We start from the raw sequence: 19,226 nt of genomic DNA, 5'->3' as shown, positions 1-19,226 counted from the left end.
TTATTTCCTATAGTGGTGCAGCTCATTACTTATGCTTCCTTTCTCATCCTATTTCTGTCACCCTATAGATGTTTGATAGAAGAATCTATTTATCTAACATACTGATGGACTTGAGGTTTTTTTTCCTTTAAACACTCAAGACCCTGGGAATTGGGAGGGACCTCACATGTTATCTATTTAGACTTATTCTTAAACAAGAATTTTTTTTGTCTCCCTGTGGCTGTATTTCAGGGTTTATCCTTAGCCATCTTCTATTTTTTCTCCACTCTCGTTTGATGACTTCATCATCTCTCATGGGTTCAATTATCATCTTCATGTAGATGACTTCCAAAATTTTACATATATGTATGTGTGTGTGTTTGTGTGTGTGTATAATTTTAGCCTTTTACTCCTGAATTCTCCAGTCTTACACCCTCAGCTTTCTCTTGGATATTACAAACTGTATATCCAACAATTTTTTAAACTTAACATATTTAAAACAGAATTCCTTACCCCTTTCTCTTATGCTCCTTTTCAGGGTCCTGAGATTCACAGCCCTATCATTTATCCTTGACTCCTTCACTAGATTCATTTATTTTACCTCTTCGACATCTCACATCTGTGAAACCATGTTATTTCTGTACTGAATAAACTCTTAATGACTCTTTAATGTCTCTAAGATTAAATTTAGACTTCCTCATTTATAAGTTTAGTGCCCTCACAGCCTGGTTCCAACCTATTTTTCCAGTTTTCTTACACATGACTCTTCTCCCCTTCTTTATAATTGAGCCAAATTGGCCTCCTTGCTGTGTCTTTTATATCATGTTCCATTTCCCATTTCTTCCTAGAGGACCTTCCCTACTACTTCCCTCTCTAATTCCACAGTTTTCTTGGCTCAGATATTACCTAATTATTGAAGTAATTTCTGTCCTCATAACTCTTCCCAAAATTGCCTTGTATTCACCTTTGTTTTATGTATGTTGTTTCCTTGATTCAATTGTAATTCCTTGGGAGCAAGGACTGTTTTGGTTGTTTTTTTTTTATCTTTAAATTTCCTGCGTTTGGCATATAGTAAATTTTCAATAGATGCGTATTGAGGGGCACCTAAGCAGTTCAGTAGATATAGAGCCAGGCTTAGAGGCAGGAGGTCCTGGATTCAAATATGACCTCAGACACTCCTAGCTGTGACCTCAAGCAAGTCACTTAATCCTAATTACTTAGCCATTATCACACTTCTGCCTTAGAACTGATACTTAGTATAGATTTTAAGATGAAAGTTAAGGGTTAAAAAAATAAATGCTTATTGATTGATATCTAGTTTGCAAAAACACAATATAAAAACCCCATATTTTTGTGGTATGCTATCAGTATTAAAAGAGTGAAAAATTTGTTATTCTCATTTAGAAATATTTTTGTTGATACCAAGCTTCCACAGTTTCAGTGCACTCTTAGCTAAAGAACAGGTTAGTTGTTCTTCCTTTAGGAATAAAGAGTAAATGTGTGATTTTATTGGCATTGGGAACTCTCTACTACAGCAGTTCATCCCTCCTCTATGATCAGGTCTTATACAAACTGCCCGTTGTTGTTGTATTCTCAGCTCTTAGCCCAGTGCCTGGGCACCTAAGAAGCACTTAATTAAATGCTCTGTCTGTCACTCCACACTATCTCTGTTTTTGCTTTAGCTCAGCAAAATTAGTCTGAAGAAAAAAATGAGCCCTTTCCCAAACTCAAACCAATTAGAAGTGAAAAGCTTTTGAAATTCTTGGAAAATGAGCAGAATAAAGCAAATTCATGATTCATTCCAGGGGAGTGGTTGTCGTTCCTTGATGTTCTCATTCGTCTGTGAACCCACTCATGTGTTGCTCATTAGCACCACCTGCAAACTCATTGTGATTCATAAGTAAATACACCCTTGGTAGGTTGTCTCAAGCCTCATATTGTGCATTTAAAAAATTAAGTGAATATTATTTTATTACATTATTATGTCCCATAAAAGATGCATTTAATATTTGGTTTTTCCATATTTGTTGGGTTTTGATGCTTTAGTACATGATAAATGTTTTGTGAAGTTACTGTATAGAGCTCAGAAGGTTTTCTGTTGTTTTGGAATAAATTAGTATCCATCTTAGTTCATTGTTTATATTACCTTTCAGCCAAATATAGTTTCTTTGCTTATTTCTTTCCGTTACATTAATTTTTGCTGTTCCTTTTTTGGAGAGGATGATTACTATTTCTGTATTTTGTTACTTCAGTTGATACATAGTTGATAATGCTCGCACCCATTATTTTAACTCTTTGTATCTATTTCAAGTGTATTTCTTATAATCATTGTAGGATTCTGATTTCTCATGAGTTTTGCTATGCGTTTCCACTTTATGAGTGAATTTACCCCATTCATGTTCACAGTTTAGATATTCTTTTTTTCAAATGTATGTATTTGCTGTTGTGATTGATAAATTACAAGTTAATTTTAAGTATCTAACATATCTACTGTCATATGAGAGATTGTGTAATCTTTTTTTGTATAAAGGAATCCTTATTCTGGAAAAGATTAAGAACTCATGAAATAATTAATTTATTCTTTGTTCTCTCTTCATAATCTCTCCATGTTGCATCAGTGATTTCTTCATCTTTGAACCTTCTTCTGTATTGACTGAATGATTGAATGAGAAACAGTTTTAGATTTTTTATGTCTGTCACTAGCCTATAACAATTTGCTTATTTTGGCCTATCTGAACTAGACTAGTATGTGGTCTGGTATTTCTTTTGAGGTACACACCGTACTTAAAAGCAAATGGATAGAGGGGCTGGACCAGGAGGCTAGAGATGGGAATTTAAATCAAATTTCAGACACTTAAAAATTGTGCCACTCTGGCAAGTCAATTAACCTCTGTTTCCCTTAGTTTCTTCAGTTGTAAAATGGGGGTCATAATAGCATCTACCTTTTAGAGTTGTTATAAAGATCAAATGAGGTAATATTTATAAAAGGACCTGACACGTGGTAGGCACTTACTAAATATTTATTGAATGCTTGTTCTGTCCACCTATCCATATCATATGAGAATCATCTAAATGAATTGAAGCTGTATAGGCTGAGGAAGATGAGACTTAAGAGCTCTTCTCATGTTTGAAGGGCTGTCATATAGAAGGAGGGTTTGGACTTGCTCTGCAGAAGTATAAGAAGCAGCAGTTGGTAGAGAGGCAGGTTTTGACTTGATTTGATGGGAAGCTTTGCAATTTTAAAACTTTACATATTCACTGACCTGCCTAAAAATGGAAGTGTTATCCAGAAGGGTCCTGTTGAAATGGGAGCTGAATTCTTCTTCTGAGAATCTGTGATTCAATAAGATACAACTTTTGCCTTATTTATGTGGAATTTTTTTCTTTTATTAACTAGATTTAGATGACAAAACCTTTTCTACATATGGTTAATCAGATTTACCAAAGCAATGAATTATTTATTTTCATTCAAAAAGTTCAAAATGTTTTACTTTAAAATTCCTTTACATAACATCTCTTTGGGAAGCTAAATTGGTAAATGCAAGTTATGTAAGAAGATACCAATCAAATATATATATATATATATATATTTTTTTTTTTAATGTAAAAAAAGCATCTCTTGTAGGGTTTAAAAGAAAGAATTTTGTTTATGCAGCAATTTGATTCATGAAGTACTTCCAAGAACACTGGAACTGCAATGCAAGGGGGACAAGTATACTTATTTTACCTAAAAACTGCATTTTTTTTTCAAACCAGTGATTTTACTGAAAGCAGAAGGGAAAAATGCTTATGCCAACTCCTGCTCCATAATTCTGTACAGGATGGAAAGTATCATCCATTTACTGTGGGGCCAGACAGCAGCTTTTTAGTAATTAAAAATTGTTTGCTCCTCTTTATAATTCAATTTTATTAGTGTTTGTACAGCCTTGTAAAATCCTCTTGCTTTTTCCCCTTGTATCCTGTATAGATGCCCCTCCCCCAACCTGGGAACAACTAGAAAATGGGTTGGTCGCTGTGCGAACAGTGGTGCATGGACTAGTTGATTATATTCAGAATCACAGCAAGAAAGGAACAGATCAGCAGCAGGTAAGATAGGAATGTTACTATAAGAAGTAAAGTCACTAAAGGCATGGACACAAGAAGTAAAAGTAGGTCACTACTTCCCGGAACTGAACCAGCAATAATTTTAAAAGAATATCTTCTCTTCAAGAGATTGGCAAAAAATAAAAATTCAATTTTTGTATAATTATACCTGTAAACTGGACTCATGTGGCCATCTAGAAAAATTGAAATACAAATTACCCTGCTGACACCTTGTAGTAAAGTTCTGCCAAATAGAATGATATGGAAGTAAAGCTTCTCACACTTAAAATTTGAGTCTATTCCCTTTAAGAAGAAAAGAAAATCTTAAACTTTCTTGACTGTTTAGTGAATGCTATTATAGAATCCCAGGATCTGGTAATAAATAATGAAATGTAGCCAATTTTTTTAGCTTTACACCAGACTATTAATACTCGAAGGATTTTTTATAGACAATCTTTATCTTCCAAAGGTTAAAAATTATGAAGTATATAGATTTTCAACTTCCATCTCACCCATGTAAGAGAACAACTATAATAGGGATTTTATATCCAGATCCTTGGTGATTTAATGAAGTACTTTCTGACAAAACTTTTATGTTTTAATAGGTGCCAATTAAGTTTTAAAATGCATTAAATATTGCATGGGATGGTTTAAGGGGAGATCATTATCATTAAATGGTGTTTATTAAGGTTCCATATATTGCTCAGCGTTGGATATTCTATATAAACTAATTTAAAAGTCATGTTTATAATCTTATACTACAAAGACTTTACTGATGTTAATAATCTAAGAAAAAATTGTGAGTTGTAAAGAATGGTGTAATATGATGAAAAATGATATATTGCTGCATTTTAATACTAAAGTATAAGAAATGCATAACACCATTATCTCTTGTTTTCTGTTTCTTCAAAGATAGAAATGCTTCTTAAGGCCCTTAAACTATGTATTATTAACTGTAGGATCATCTGTTTAAATGCTTCACTGATTTATTGATTTATTTATTTTTGCTCCTTAGCCTCCTCAGCACAGCAAGTATAAAACTTACATGTGCCGAGACATGAAACAGAGAGGAGGGTGCCCCCGGGGGGCCAGCTGCACATTTGCACACTCTCAGGATGAATTGGAAAAGTAGGTGTCCATCTTGTGGGAATTACTCCAAACTTTGTAATATCCCTGTTAAACACAACATTGAGTTTCATTGGAACCCTTGCTTACCTTTGAAACTTAGGAAGGTAGCAGAAGCTACAATAATAAATTATACCAGTACGACATCATATGTTCATATAATTACTTAAAAGACTATTACTAAAAATTAAGAACAACAAAATAGCAAAAAAAATTTGGTGCAAGGAAGGTTTGAAGAAAGGGTCAACTTTTAATTTATCTCTTGAATAATTCTTACACACAAAAATAGTGACAGTACTTTGGAAAACAATTACTTTATGCCTATAAACAATCGTGTTAATACTTAAAAGGTGAGGGCTTCCCCATTGGGCTAAATGAAAGAATAGATTTTCTTTAGATAATAGTAGCAATATATTTATACTTTTACATTTTTTTGTTTCATTTCATAGATGAGTGTCTAGTCTTAACATTTTATTACCTTACAAAAATAAATGTTCATAGCATATTCAGAAATATGGAAACCATTTGAGATAATTACATGCTACTTTGTATCATTTTAAAATAAGCTTCCCTTCATAGTTTGGTGAAAGTTGCTACAGTATAGGAATTACATTTTTATCTATAATAAAGTTTAGACCCTATAATCTCAAATCTATGACTTTGTCTGGCATGCTGTAACAAAAGGAAACTTCATTCTTTTTTCCCTTTCATATTTCTCATCTCATAAGTCTGTAAATTACACACTTGTATTTTCTGATTACCATTGGAATGTTTCTTATTTAACAATAACAAAAATTTCAACTTAAGTACATAGATGATATAATTCCTATTATAATAACAGTTATATTCTGCCACTTCCAGATAATTGTACTTGTCCATTAAATTGGTTGGTAGTGTTTTATGTGCCTTTATGATATTTTTCCTCTGAAAATTTAATAAAAGTGGCTTCCCTGCCCAATCATTAAATACAATAGAGCAAAAATGTTATTTCAGATTCTATGTTGTGTGGTTCCTTTCTTTTTTCTTCTATTCCTCCAATATTCTCTATAAGAGGGTCAACAAAATGCTTCACAATAAAAAGAAAGATAAAATAATAGAAAGATTGATTCAGTGGACTACTCATGACAAAAAAAAGTAGAATACAGTGACCATATAAACATTCAAAATGTTTCCACTTTAAGGAGTTTCTGACTTAAGTCAAAATATCCTTAATGAAACACTTTCATTCAATCAACAAATTTTGTGTTGAATATATATGTAAAATTGAAGTATGTACATATTTTTGCTTGTTCTCCTACATGCACATTCTTATAGATAAAATATTTTCTGTTAGAATTCTATAGTATAGTTTCAAAAGCAGGGAGTCTAATCAGGTATTTGTTATAAGAAAGCTGATTTCTGGAAAATTTATGATAAGAATTGGAAGTTTTCCCTGTTATGCCTGTGAAAAACTGTTCCTTTTAGTTGGTGGTTTCACTTTTTTTTATTTTCATTTTTTTTATTTTTTTTGGTGTGTGATTTTGTTTTTCTGAAGATTTCGTAAAATGAACAAACGTCTGGTTCCCAGAAGACCCCTGAGTGCCTCCTTAGGCCAGCTCAATGAGGTGGGCCTACCTTCAGCAGCTATCCTTTCAGAAGAAGGGGCAGTGGACCTGCCCAGCAGAAAACCTACTGCCCTGCCGAATGGGATTGTGTCAGCAGGGAACACAGTGACACAGCTGATCCCCCGAGGGACGGACTCCAGCTACGACTCTGGTCTGAAGCCAGGGAAGATTGATCACCTGAGCAGCAGTGCTCCTGGATCCCCTCCTGACCTGTACGAGCTTCCTAACTATTGATTGAGGTTTCCTGTGTGTAAACATATGGTTAAGGAACAGTAGATATTTTCTAATCTCAGGCTGCTTCATTAGTTCTCTTTTTTTCCTGGTGGCTTTCATTTCTGTGAGCTAATGAATAAAAAAAGAAACCAGCATAGGAAAAATAAGCCTTTAAATTTTTCTCATTTTATAGAGGGATAACAGGAATTATTACAAGCTATTTCCTAGAGTGTACAAAACTACTTTGTTTTAGCATATTGTCTGAGGGAACTGCTTCAGACAACTTAAAGTTCATGAATACTTTTTCTTTTCCCTTTTAGACTGGAACCTGGACCCAAGAACATTTCTGCCTTACCTGTGACTCCTCACCCTGTACCTCCCAGGGGACCAACAGACCTGCCTTCCATGCCTGTTACCAAACCTCTTCCTATGGTACCACGAGGCTCCCAGCTATACTCAGCACAACAAGCAGATGTGTTTTATCAGGATCCTCGAGGGGCTGCTCCACCTTTTGAGCCAGCACCTTATCCACCAGGTAATACCTCATCCTTGATTTGTGTAACCCATTTTCTTAGAGTTGTAGCATTTCATGAAATAGGTAGATGACAGATTTTATAGACAAGTTGCAGATAATAAATTTACAAATAAGGATTCAGTGAGCTATATTCAATTCTACCAATGATTGAGATGGAGTTAAAACCCAAGATAATCTACTAAGCAGTATTGTGCTGTTATATGGAGTGTTCATGTATTCATAGAAGTAACAAGTCACAGCAAGAGGGTAAGGAAAATTGACTCAAAAGATAACAGGATGCCTAAAAAATTAATAATGAACAATGTACTAGATAAGTACAGCATATTCTTTACCCCTCAGTCATCCAAGTGTTCTTCTAAGTTCTTCTTTGTGTGCATTTCCAGGATCATAGTATTGTCTGTCTAGACCTGAAACAGGAAGGACCACTGAATTAATTTAATTGAACCCCTTTATTTTATAGATTATGAGTTGAACACCCTGAGTTAAGTAACTTATCTAAGATCATATAGAGAATCCAAAATCCCATCTGTTTAAGGGAATCAAGAAAGTGGTTTTTTGAGATGGACACAAGAGAACAACCCCTTGAAACCCTCACATTCATGCTAGCCTGCACTATACACTTCTCTACAAATTCTTATGGTCACGCATAGGGGCTTGATGTGTATTGATAAGAGTTCCAGGTGGTCTGGGAATTAGCCCATCTTTTTGGGTGGGAAGGAAATAGGTACACTCCCACTCAGGTCTCAGGGTGTAACAGGTATGAACATTCACATGAGGCAAGGACCTCAGCCACTTCACTGCAGACAAAGTGATGCCCCTGTCTCTGAACACATACGAAGGCTGTACCATTTGGTGGTGCTAAGGAACATGTCCTTCTTGTCATCCCCAAGTTTGGACTTCAACCTTGTTCCTTACTAACTTTGTAACTCTGAGCAAGTTCCTTGGCTCCTTCCAGACTGTTTCCTCATTTACAAAATTTGTGGGGTTGATTTATATTATCTCTGGGACCTGCTCCGGCTTTAGTTCTGGGATCTAATGGTTTCATGCTGAAGGAGTGAAGAGCAGAAACATGGAAGGAAGAAACTATAGGTCATTTTCAGAGAGTAGTTAGGTGTTTTCTTTAGCTCTAGTGGGATATATAAGAAGCTAAGGCTGAAAAGCCAGGTTGTAGCTGTATTGAAAGACAGCTTAAGGGCTCAGCTAAGGAATTTGAGCTTAATTGGGCAGTCAGTGAGAACTCATTAAAGATATTCCAGCAGAAGAACAAATTCAAAACTTTTTAGGAATATTAATTTGGCAGCAGTTTATAGGATGAGTTGGAGAAAAACAATGGAATTTCAGTCGATTAGAAGCAACATGAACAACCAACCAGTCCAACTGATCTGAACAATAATCTCTTCCACAACAAATGACTACTAGGTCCTCTAGCCTTTGCTTAAAATGTTCTGTGAGGCAGAATCCACTATCTTTCAAGACAACCTCATTTGCTTTTCGATGGCTCTAATTACTGAGAAGTTTCTTCTACTTATCCCTATCTTTGCTTTGCTAAAAGTATTCCTCAAAACTGAACATAGGTAGTATTATAGATGTGGTCTGACAGTAGAGCTTTCACTTCCCAGGCCTGGCCCCTATGCCTCTCTATAGTCATTCAGCACTTTGCCTTTATAGGTTTCCATGACATACTGTTGATTTATCTTGACTGTTCAGTTCTCTAAGATCCTGAGGTCTTTTTTTTACTCATAAAATTGGCTTTTGGAGCCCAAATATGACATCTTTCATTTGTCCCTATTAATAAGTAAGTTACTTCTTAATAGAATTAGCCCAGTGTTTTAGCCAATCAGGCTCTTTTTGAATTTTGACTTCATCCTTCATTATGTCAGCTAACTAACTTTCCCAGCTGAGACTAGGCTACTGTTGGAGTATTTCACAAGGCAGGGAGGATGTGTTCAGTTTCCCTGCTTTAGTGAGTAGAATGCTGAATTTGAGTTAGACGCAATTTCAAACGCTATCTTAAACATGCAGTAGCTATATGACAAGCATATCACTGAGCCACTGAGCAAATCACTTAACTTCCCTCTCCCTTAGATTTCTCCTTCATAAGTAAAAATAACTCACAGGTTTGTGGTGAGTTTCATCAGATGGCTGATTCAGAATTATTTAGAAACAGTCTTAGAGACATTCTTCTTCATTGTATATATGCCTTGTCCAAAGTCACATAGATAGTAAATAACAGAGGTGGTATTTGAACCAAGCAGAGTCAGATTCTCTGACTCCAGAGCTTGTGTATTTTCCTCTCTTCTATAGTCTTACCTCTTTGCAGAATCAGATGGTGTCAGGTATATTGCTTGTCTTGTAAGAACGGAGAATGTGTGTCTATATATGCACACATTTATACACACACATATACACACCCAAGTGCTATAAGTTACTGTTGTTTCATAAATTGAATTCAACAGATTTGGCAAATGATTGAACATAATGGCAGAGAGGAGGCCAAAGATACAGATGAGATTTCAAGCTTGGGTGCCTGACAAAAGTGGTACTGTTAAGATATAGGCAAGTCTGAAAGAACTGAATTGTTGAAGGAAGATGATGTTATTTTTGGGTGGAATTTGAAACATCTCAGAAAGATATTATAAACATTAATTAACAGGGTTTGAGGATGCTATAAAGCCATGATGGTGAATATATGGCAAATGTGCCAAAGAGGGCATGCAGAGCACTCTCTATAAGCATACATGCCGTTCCCTGCCAGAGTTCCTTACTAGAAAGGAAGAGGGACTTGGGCAGAGCTGTTCCTCTCCCCCTCTCCCCCTCGCCACCACTCCGCCCTATCCCTTGCCTTGCAGCCCAATGGGAGTGCTTGGTCCCCTCCCTTGTGTGGGGTAAGGCAGGGGACAGGGAGAACACACGATCTCTAAAAGGTTTGCCATCACTACTATGGAGGGACAAGCTTAAAATAAATTAGGGCTATGCTTTCAAATATAAAATGACTTCATTCTTAAGTCATAATAGCCCATAGGGGTTTTTGCAGGATACTGTTGCTAACAATAATTCATCAGTTGAACCACATATTTCCTTATTTGCTGCTTTTAAGACAATAGTATTGATACTTTTCAACTCCTTTTACTTCAGGTTATACCTTTTTTTGGCTATTTGTGCAAAAACCCAATCTCATTAGTATTAGAGTAGCCTATTTGGAGCTTAGACGTATGTCATTGTTACTGGCTCCTTCATCTTTACCCATTAAAAGTATATGGGATAAAAATTAAAGATTGGACTAAATGTATAAAAATGTGGTCATTGAAGATTTATTACTCAAGTCAGAATGACTTTTTATGGCAATTTATTTACAAAAGGAGAAAGAGTGAAAATAAGGGTAATGAGAGAGAGAAAGTAGATAATTACTCCAGCTCACTTCAAACCAGATAGGGCCTTAGTGGCCCCAGCAAAGGGGGGCCCAGAAGTATACTAAGCAAGGGTTACAGCCATGAGGCCTTCTCCAAAACAGGGGCCTCTCCAGACAGTCAAGAAAGAAGTCAGCCTTTTCACTTACCCACATGGTAATTCAAAGGGAAAGATCCAAGAACAGTCTCACCAAATTTCAGAGACTCCGGTCCACGAAGCAGATTCTTCACCAGACTTAAACAAAGAACTTCTCACAAAAAAAAAAAAACAACATACACACACAAAAAACCTCACAGGAAGTTACAACTACTTTTATTTTTATTTTATTTTATTTAGTCAATTTAAAACATTATTCCTTGGTTACAAGAATCATATTCTTTCCCTCCCTCCCCTCCCCCCAGCCTTCTCGTAGTCGATGTGCAATTCCACTGAGTATTACTGCAACTACTTTTAAAGACCCTTTGCGTCACTTCCTGTGCCTTCCTTCCACTTTACATGGACCAATTGTAGCTTTAGCTTTGCTTAGGACTGCCCAGGAGAGCAATCAGTCGTTTCTGATTCATCACCCACTTTAGCACAGGTGGGTCACAGACTTCTCCCACTTAATAATAAAATGGGGTGTATACACTTCTGGTGATTAAATCTAAAAGTAGGCAGGGGAGAGTTAATCCCATCTTCACAAAAGTTGGGTTGTAGATGCTCTTTCTTGAATCAGATCTGTGAACTAAGCCATCATCCTATTGATTATTTAAATGAGACATTTTCCCCATCTCCTGGCACTAAGTTCATAATTCAGTGGTGTCATACAGTGGGCTTCTCTACAACCTGATAGATCCATGGGCAACAGTGCAATGCCATCACCCCACTCAAGGAGGAACCCCCACCTTGATGACTGGGCTACTGCCTCAACCAGTGGCCCCTACAGGGTGGGACAGGATTTTTTTTTTTTAAATAAAAACCCTTACCTTCTGTCTTGGAGTCAATACTGTGTATTGGCTCCAAGGCAGAAGAGTGGTAAGGGCTAGGCAATGGGGGTCAAGTGACTTGACCAGGGTCACACAGCTAGGAAGTGGCTGAGGCCGGATTTGAACCTAGGACCTCCCGTCTCTAGGCCTGGTTCTCAATCCACTGAGCTACCCAGCTGCCCCCTGGGACAGGATTTTTAAAGAAGCCTAGGACACATGGTGAGAAAACGAGGCTAGCCTTTCCCCTTTGGTGTCCCTCTGCCACATAGTTCTCACTTGGAACTGCAAGAAACTGTAGCATGCTCTGTGCCCACATGTTGTTAAACCACCATAACAGGCGGACTAAATCAAAATGAGGATAACCAGCAGGCTTTAAACCCATCAGTGAGTTAAGAAGGGTGTCTACCGCAGCTATATGTGAAGTCCTTGGAGCAAAGGGCAGGTGAGAATTTATTCCAATGACCATGAAGGTGGTGGTGGAAGCAGGTGCTTTGGAGTGCTTAGAGCTTGGTTAGACATGGAAGGTACCATGGTCATCCATTGCATCCTGCTTGCCACTAGACTTTGATAACACTGGAAGAGAGATTGCTGCTGATGGTTTTGTGCAATTCTGCCTCACTTAGATGCCATTTCAAGTATGAAGGCTAATAACCAACCAACAATGAGCCACTGGTATTGATATAATTTCTAAACTTGTTTAATCATATACCACTATCAAATCAAGGTGTTTTGGGTTTTTTTGTGCTCAGATTCCCCTCCCCCCTTATGTATGTTATTTATTAACTATATACCTTCTTTGTAATAATAAGTTATTTTAATTATACAGAAATGGAAAATTAAAGAGTGAGATAAATATGAAAAAATAATTTTAAATGAATTATTAATTTTACATGAAACCTTTTTGTCCAAGTTAGAAGATGAGGCAGGAGTGGGGAAGGGTGGAGCCTTTGGTGGGGAGATAAATATCCCCAACCTTTGCCCCTGGGGAGGAGTCTGACTGTCTGACACAGCCCATACTTAGATCAGGTTAGGGGAAAAACAGCAGGAAGTTGGTAAATGGAAGCATGCTTGAAAGCTTTGCTACTGTTTTCAAGACTAACATTTTCTTCCTACAAATTAATGGATTTTCTTACTACCACTTGTACCATTTGTTTTTATAATACAAATTTATAATACAAAGAGTAAATTAATGATTTTTCTCATGATTGATTAAAGAGATTTTTTAAAAGTCTATTTCTCACTAGAAAATTTGTTTACCGGTATTGTTTTTGGTGCTCATTTTATACTTTCAGGGATGTACTATACTCCAACCCCGCAGTGTGTCTCCCGCTTTGTCCGACCTCCACCATCTGCTCCTGAACCTGGTCCTCCATACTTGGATCATTACCCACCCTACCTCCAGGATCGTGTAGTAAATTCCCAGTACGGGACTCAGCCACAACAGTATCCACCCATATATCCACCACATTATGATGGCCGTCGTGTCTACCCCACACAGTCATATCCTCGAGAAGAGATTTTCCAGGAAAGCCCAGTACCCATTGAGATTCCACCTGCAGCTGTTTCACCTTATGTACCAGAGGCCAGAGAGAGATACCAGCAAATAGAGGGTTACTATCCAGTGGGTCCACATCCAAGTCAGATAAGACCTCCATATATCAGAGTATGCTTATTTTTAAAAAATTATTAATGTAATTGATCATTCTCTTAAAATGATTCTCCAAGCCTTTTGAATAGGTAGCTAACACCATCCATCACCTAAGTATTTCTTCAACCTTTTGAAATATGTGCAATTGCTCTATTTCTACATTACTAGTTTTTCTTTTTCATACTTTACTAATTTGGGATAATTTATTATTCAAAATGAAAAAAATTAACATTAATTCTACTTTCTTAATTTCTCAACTTCTATAAGATAAAAAATTTTCCACTTAAAGTGTGAAAGCCATCTGGTTGACGATAAGAAATCTAGCCTGCTTCTCTTAGGACTGAAGACATTTTTTTGTTTGTTTATTTTAAATTTTGGATATTAAGTTCATTAGATTATATATTTAGAGCTGGAAGAAGGAACATTTAAAACTGATTTTTTCAAATGTTAAAAAGTAAACATATCAAAACTATTGACTACTTAAATATACAATCAGTATAATCAGTGGGTTTTTTTTAAGTCATTTCTAAATTTTTTATTTCATTTCTAGGAGTCTTACAGCAGACTACCACCTCCTCCTCTGGTCCACCCTAGTCTAGATGAGTTGCATCGACGGCGAAAAGAGATCATGGCCCAGTTAGAAGAGAGAAAAGTCATCTCCCCACTTCCTTTTGCACCTTCACCAACCTTGCCTCACTCATTCCATACAGAGGAAGTAAGCATTGTGCCTGAAATCTTGAGTGTCTGTTTGTTTGAAAGCATATTTACATTGCACAATCAGAGTGTTTCAGTAGATATCAAATATTTGGTATTTTGATCTGTCATGTGTTACAATTAAATATAATCATTCAGATAATGAACAATATGAAGTTAAGATTTACCCACTTATGGAAGAAAAGTAACTATATATCTAAATCTCTGTTTGGATTAATAAGGAATTACAAATATGTTTCCAAAAAACACAGATTATGCAAATTAATCAGTAAGCTTAAAAATATTTTACACTTTTTTCCCCTATAAATCCACATAAGTTTTCCCCCTTAAAAACCTCAACAGTTGGACTCCAGCTATATAACACCCTTTTACAAAATTCATTATAAAGCTGATCTATTATTTCTAACTATACTCAAAGGAGGTTATATGCTGAAGTACTGTTCAAGGAGCACTTCCTTCTGTAAACCAGCCTTCCTATTGATCATAAGATTAGTGTGTTTCTGTACAATTCAGCAATTATTATTATAGCTCATTATTACATTTTTAGGCCTTCATTATCATCAGCCTCGTCTGTCTAGAATAACCTTGAATCAAGGTTTTTTAAAAATCACTATATTTGTGAAAGATGGGGTAATAAAATCTTAGCCCCAGGATCCCCTGAGGAGCTGGAGACACTAAAGGAAACAATGCAAAGAACCTGAAGATGGTGGCATGACAAGATGTTAGCCTTGTTGTTGGAGTTTTTTTAAGAGTTCAACTTTTTATTCTTTCTCCTTCCTCTTTATTCTCTTTATGCCTCTTCCTATACAAAACACAGTAGAAAGAATAATACGGGATTAAAACTGCAGAGGCCATTGGTACAACACAGAGACATCTGTGAAGATAGGCTTATTTACAAGAGGAAATAAATGCAATATTCTCTTAAGTGGTTTGTATATCAGACAACATTCATAAAACTAATCATGCTACATGATCTCCTTGGCTACAGTAGTATTCTGGGGGAAAAAAAGTTTACTGTTAGAACAAAAATATCATAGCCTAGTTTTTATATTATGTAGGTGCAATAAATTCACAAAACTACATCATAGTTAATAAGAATTTAGGTCCTGTTTTTAAATATTCCTTGACATATTTCACAGGGGGCACATCCCCTACCCCCTTACCATCTGTGGTTGAGAATTCCAGAAGACTTTACTGCTTCTTCAGCTGCCCCCAGGGTCTCTGGTGAGTCCTCCATTTTGGTGCATTAAACCCTTTGTTCCAGCCATCTAAATTGTTTTAGGCTGAAAAATTATTTCACCCCATCTTTTTGTGGGTGATGTTTCTCCAGAATTCATTCTGAGGAGAATTTTTTGGAGGATAACTTGGTAGAAATCGGATGGGACTATGTACCTTCTCCATCATCTTGGTTTCAATTATCTTTCTAGATTTTCATGATCTTCTTAAATCACCAAACATTTTAAGTGCCTGTGATGTGCTAACCACCTGGGATACAGAGGCAAACACAGTCCCTTCTCTCAGAGAACTCACAGCCTAACAGAAGATAATATGCAAACAAACCACATGGAGGATAAACTTGAGATCAGTGACATAAAAGACTTGAGAACCAAGAAGGGGTGGAAAGGGCCTTCTTGCAGAAAGTGATGAGGTTATATCTTGTCTTTGATGAAAGATAAAGAGGAGATGATGGGCAAGAGCCAGTGAAAATGCCCAGTCCTGGAATGTTGCCTTATGAGAGGATCAATAAAGAGACAGTGTCTGGTACATGAAGGAGGGAGGAGAGGAAGGTGGTTTTTCTCTTCACCTGTCCTAACAAATTCTCCTCAGTCCCATTTACAGATTTGTTCACCCTTTGTGCTTTGAGTATCTTAGAGCTCTGCCCTAAGACCTTCTCTTCTCTATCCTCTTTCTTTGTGATCTTACTGTTTCTCCTAGTTTCAATTCTCAAATTATACAGATTACTTTTAATTCTGCATAGCCAGTTTTCCTCTCTTGCATGAACTCTTATGTCCCAGCTAGATCCCAAAAAGTCTGTGGGTATTTTGGACTTAACACAACCAAAGTAGAACTTTCTGGTATTTTTTTTTCTTAAACCATCTATGATTCTCCCCCCCCTTCCCTGAGAGCACTACCATTGGTCCAGTTGGCATCATCTCTTGACTCCTTCCCTTCTCTGTCTAATCACCACAAAGTCTTGTCATTTTGGACTCTACAGCATAACATATTCCCATCTTGCTGCTCTAGTTCAGACCCTTGCCACTTTTCACCTGGATTCTAGCAGTATCCCCTCCTCAATCCATCCTCTACACCAGTGATGTAAATATTCTTGCCAGCAATATACTGACTTGGGAAAACACAGATTAGCCATATTTTATATTGAATTGTATTTTCACTTACTTTGTTAAATTTTATAAAATTGAAATTGCATTTTAATCTGGATCTATTGCATGGGCAACTGACTTGGCTTCTCTACCCAAATGCCAGGTGCACAGATCTCCACCACATATGTCCCTTTGCTTAACAAGCTTCACTGGCTCCTTGCATCTACTATTAAATAAAGATTTTGTTTGATTACTAGCCCTTGTAATCTATATCTAATCTTTCTGGGTTGGTTGCATATTTTTCTCCCATAATTCTGTATTCCCATGTCCCCATCCTACCAATGTTCCTTACACACTGCCTTTGCAGAATAGACTCCTGTGATGTGCTTCATCTTTCTTTATTTTCAATGCCATGTCCTTTAGGTGCTTTCCCCCTCACTTGAAATTACTTTGGTTTTCTCATTTCCTGTCTACTTACATGTTGTTTTCCTTCAGTACAATGTCAGCTCCTTATTAGAGACTTACCCAACTTCTTATCTTGTTTTGTGCTGGGGATAGACATCTAGTAAATGCTTATTGAATTGAATTCTTTATATACACCTGATTTTTTAAATATATTAAGCAACTATTACATAAATGGCATAGCACTTCAGACGCCCAGCACAGAAGGGGAAAAACAGAGTTTTCTTCTCTGGTCAAATGACTTAGCAGTCTACTTGGTTCAGGGACATCAGCCCTCATTTTCTTGCTCCCAGAATTAATTAGTATTCTATTATTTAAAGCATTAGACAGTACAGTAGATAGAGCTGGTGTCTGGAAGATTCAGTTCAAATCCTTCATAGCTGTGTGACCCTTGCTTTAACTGTAAAAGGAGAATAAGCATATTGTGAGAATAAAACAAGTTATCTGCAAAGCTGATCTCATTTGGAAAGTGCTTTGCATATTTAAAGCAGTGTCTCATTGCTATGTTTTGTAAAGGGCTTCCCCAAGTCATCATTTGATTTACTAAAATAGGCCATACCTCATGCCTTTGCTCCAAATGCTTTAGCTTCTCCACAGGTACCTACTAAGTTCTTGGTGACTGATCAAGCTCACATTCTATTTTGAATAGCTTGGTATAGTTTCTAAGAGACCTTAGATTGTCAAATGCTATTGGTTTGCCTGTTCAGTTTATCAAATTTGAGGCTTTTCATCCTTATTTGAGCAGATAAATAAGGTATTTTAACAAATTAGAAAATTTATATCAAATGAAAATGTTAACTTTTATAATATGGTATGTTGTAAATTTTTTTTAAACAATAGGACATGACTCTTTTCTTGGATTCTTTTTCTGTTTTCTTTTTTATGAGAAAGTTGGTGTTAAAATCCTCTTTAGCAGTTAAAATCAATCATGAATTCCTCACAGTTTTGTTTATTTGAACTTCAAATATTTAGAATCTATAAGGATGATGTTAGTTTCATAATTTGTGCAAACAAACTAAAACCCTCTAATATGAAGCATTTATATGATAGAACTGTCAGTATCTTGCTTCCAACAAAACAATTATTTGGCAATGTCCTTGCTTCATCTTTGCCCTGATTATTCACAGAGCTGTGTCCTTCTCATTTATAGTATTTGGATGATGACCTGAAAGTTGCTGGGAAATACAAAGGGAATGATTACAGCCAGTACTCACCTTGGTCATGTGACACCATTGGCTCCTACATTGGGACCAAAGATGCAAAACCCAAAGATGCTGTGGCAGCAGGCAGTGTGGAGATGACGGTACGTATAGCAGCCCCAGACTTGCCTAAACACTTTACAGGGTTCCAAGCCTTGTCCTTTTAGCTGGCTCTGGCCTAAGCCCTGCCACATAGCCCTTCACTTCAGGAAAGCTGTAGTTTTTAAAGGTAGAGCAAAATGGACCTATCTTTAGAATTTGCTGCCGAGAATCCAGGTTTTCTAGTTCATTCCTCCTCTGCCTGCTATTTTTCACCAGCCACCAGCCTCTATTATTCCTATTGGGGAAGAACATTGCTTCACTTTTTTTTTTTTTTAAGAATTGCAACAGTTAGACAGTTGGGGTTAAATGACTTGCCTAGGGGCATACAGCCAGGAAGTGTCTGATATAAAATTTGAACTCAGGTCCTGAACTCCAGGCCTACTGTGCTGTCTAAATGCTTCACTTCTTTAGCAGCTCAGTTCCCCAATAGTTTGACATATTCTGTTACTTCTTAAGACTCATATTTGTTTTCTTCACTAAATCATAACCTTAATTTTTTAATAGTTCTGAAGAATAAATAGTATTAGTCCTATAGTTGATGTTGTGAGCAGTAGTAACCCATTAATTGTTACATCGCTTAAAACAATGTCCTTCTGGTCTATACAAGGTAATCATTGCCTGTTTAGAAGGGCTATAATCTGAAAAGAGAAATTATATTCATTTTTTGTGGTTATAGGAGAAAAATACTAGATTCAGTGGGTAAAAATTACAAGAAGTCCAATATCAGGAATAACTTTCTAGCAATTTGAGATTCTGAAAAAATGAAATATTCAACAGCATTAGGTAGTGAGTTTCCAGTTATTTGAAATGAAGACGCTGTCTGAACTTGTTTAGAGTATTGTAGCAAGATTTATATAGCATTTGAGCA

The 19,226-nt window shown here is 36.5% G+C and overlaps 1 protein-coding gene across 3 annotated transcripts in view; it reads left to right on the top strand.

Annotated features, from left to right (window-relative positions):
- The window catches only part of RC3H1 (ring finger and CCCH-type domains 1), an 84,034-nt gene that overhangs the window by 50,185 nt on the left and 14,623 nt on the right, over window positions 1-19,226 (top strand). For 2 of the 3 annotated variants that reach the window (XM_056815566.1, XM_056815565.1), the window contains exons 8-14: window positions 3,947-4,065; window positions 5,078-5,190; window positions 6,722-7,003; window positions 7,325-7,539; window positions 13,205-13,575; window positions 14,111-14,275; window positions 18,208-18,360. In XM_056815566.1, coding sequence (XP_056671544.1) covers window positions 3,947-4,065; window positions 5,078-5,190; window positions 6,722-7,003; window positions 7,325-7,539; window positions 13,205-13,575; window positions 14,111-14,275; window positions 18,208-18,360 — 1,418 coding nt within the window. The remainder of the gene's footprint in view (window positions 1-3,946; window positions 4,066-5,077; window positions 5,191-6,721; window positions 7,004-7,324; window positions 7,540-13,204; window positions 13,576-14,110; window positions 14,276-18,207; window positions 18,361-19,226) is intronic. The other variant, XM_056815567.1, reaches the window with a different exon arrangement.

The sequence above is a fragment of the Monodelphis domestica genome, chromosome 2 (genome assembly GCF_027887165.1).
Source record: "Monodelphis domestica isolate mMonDom1 chromosome 2, mMonDom1.pri, whole genome shotgun sequence".
NCBI lineage: Eukaryota > Metazoa > Chordata > Mammalia > Didelphimorphia > Didelphidae > Monodelphis > Monodelphis domestica.
Note: the sequence above shows the minus strand (reverse complement) of the source record. Positions and strands in the feature narration are given on the sequence as shown.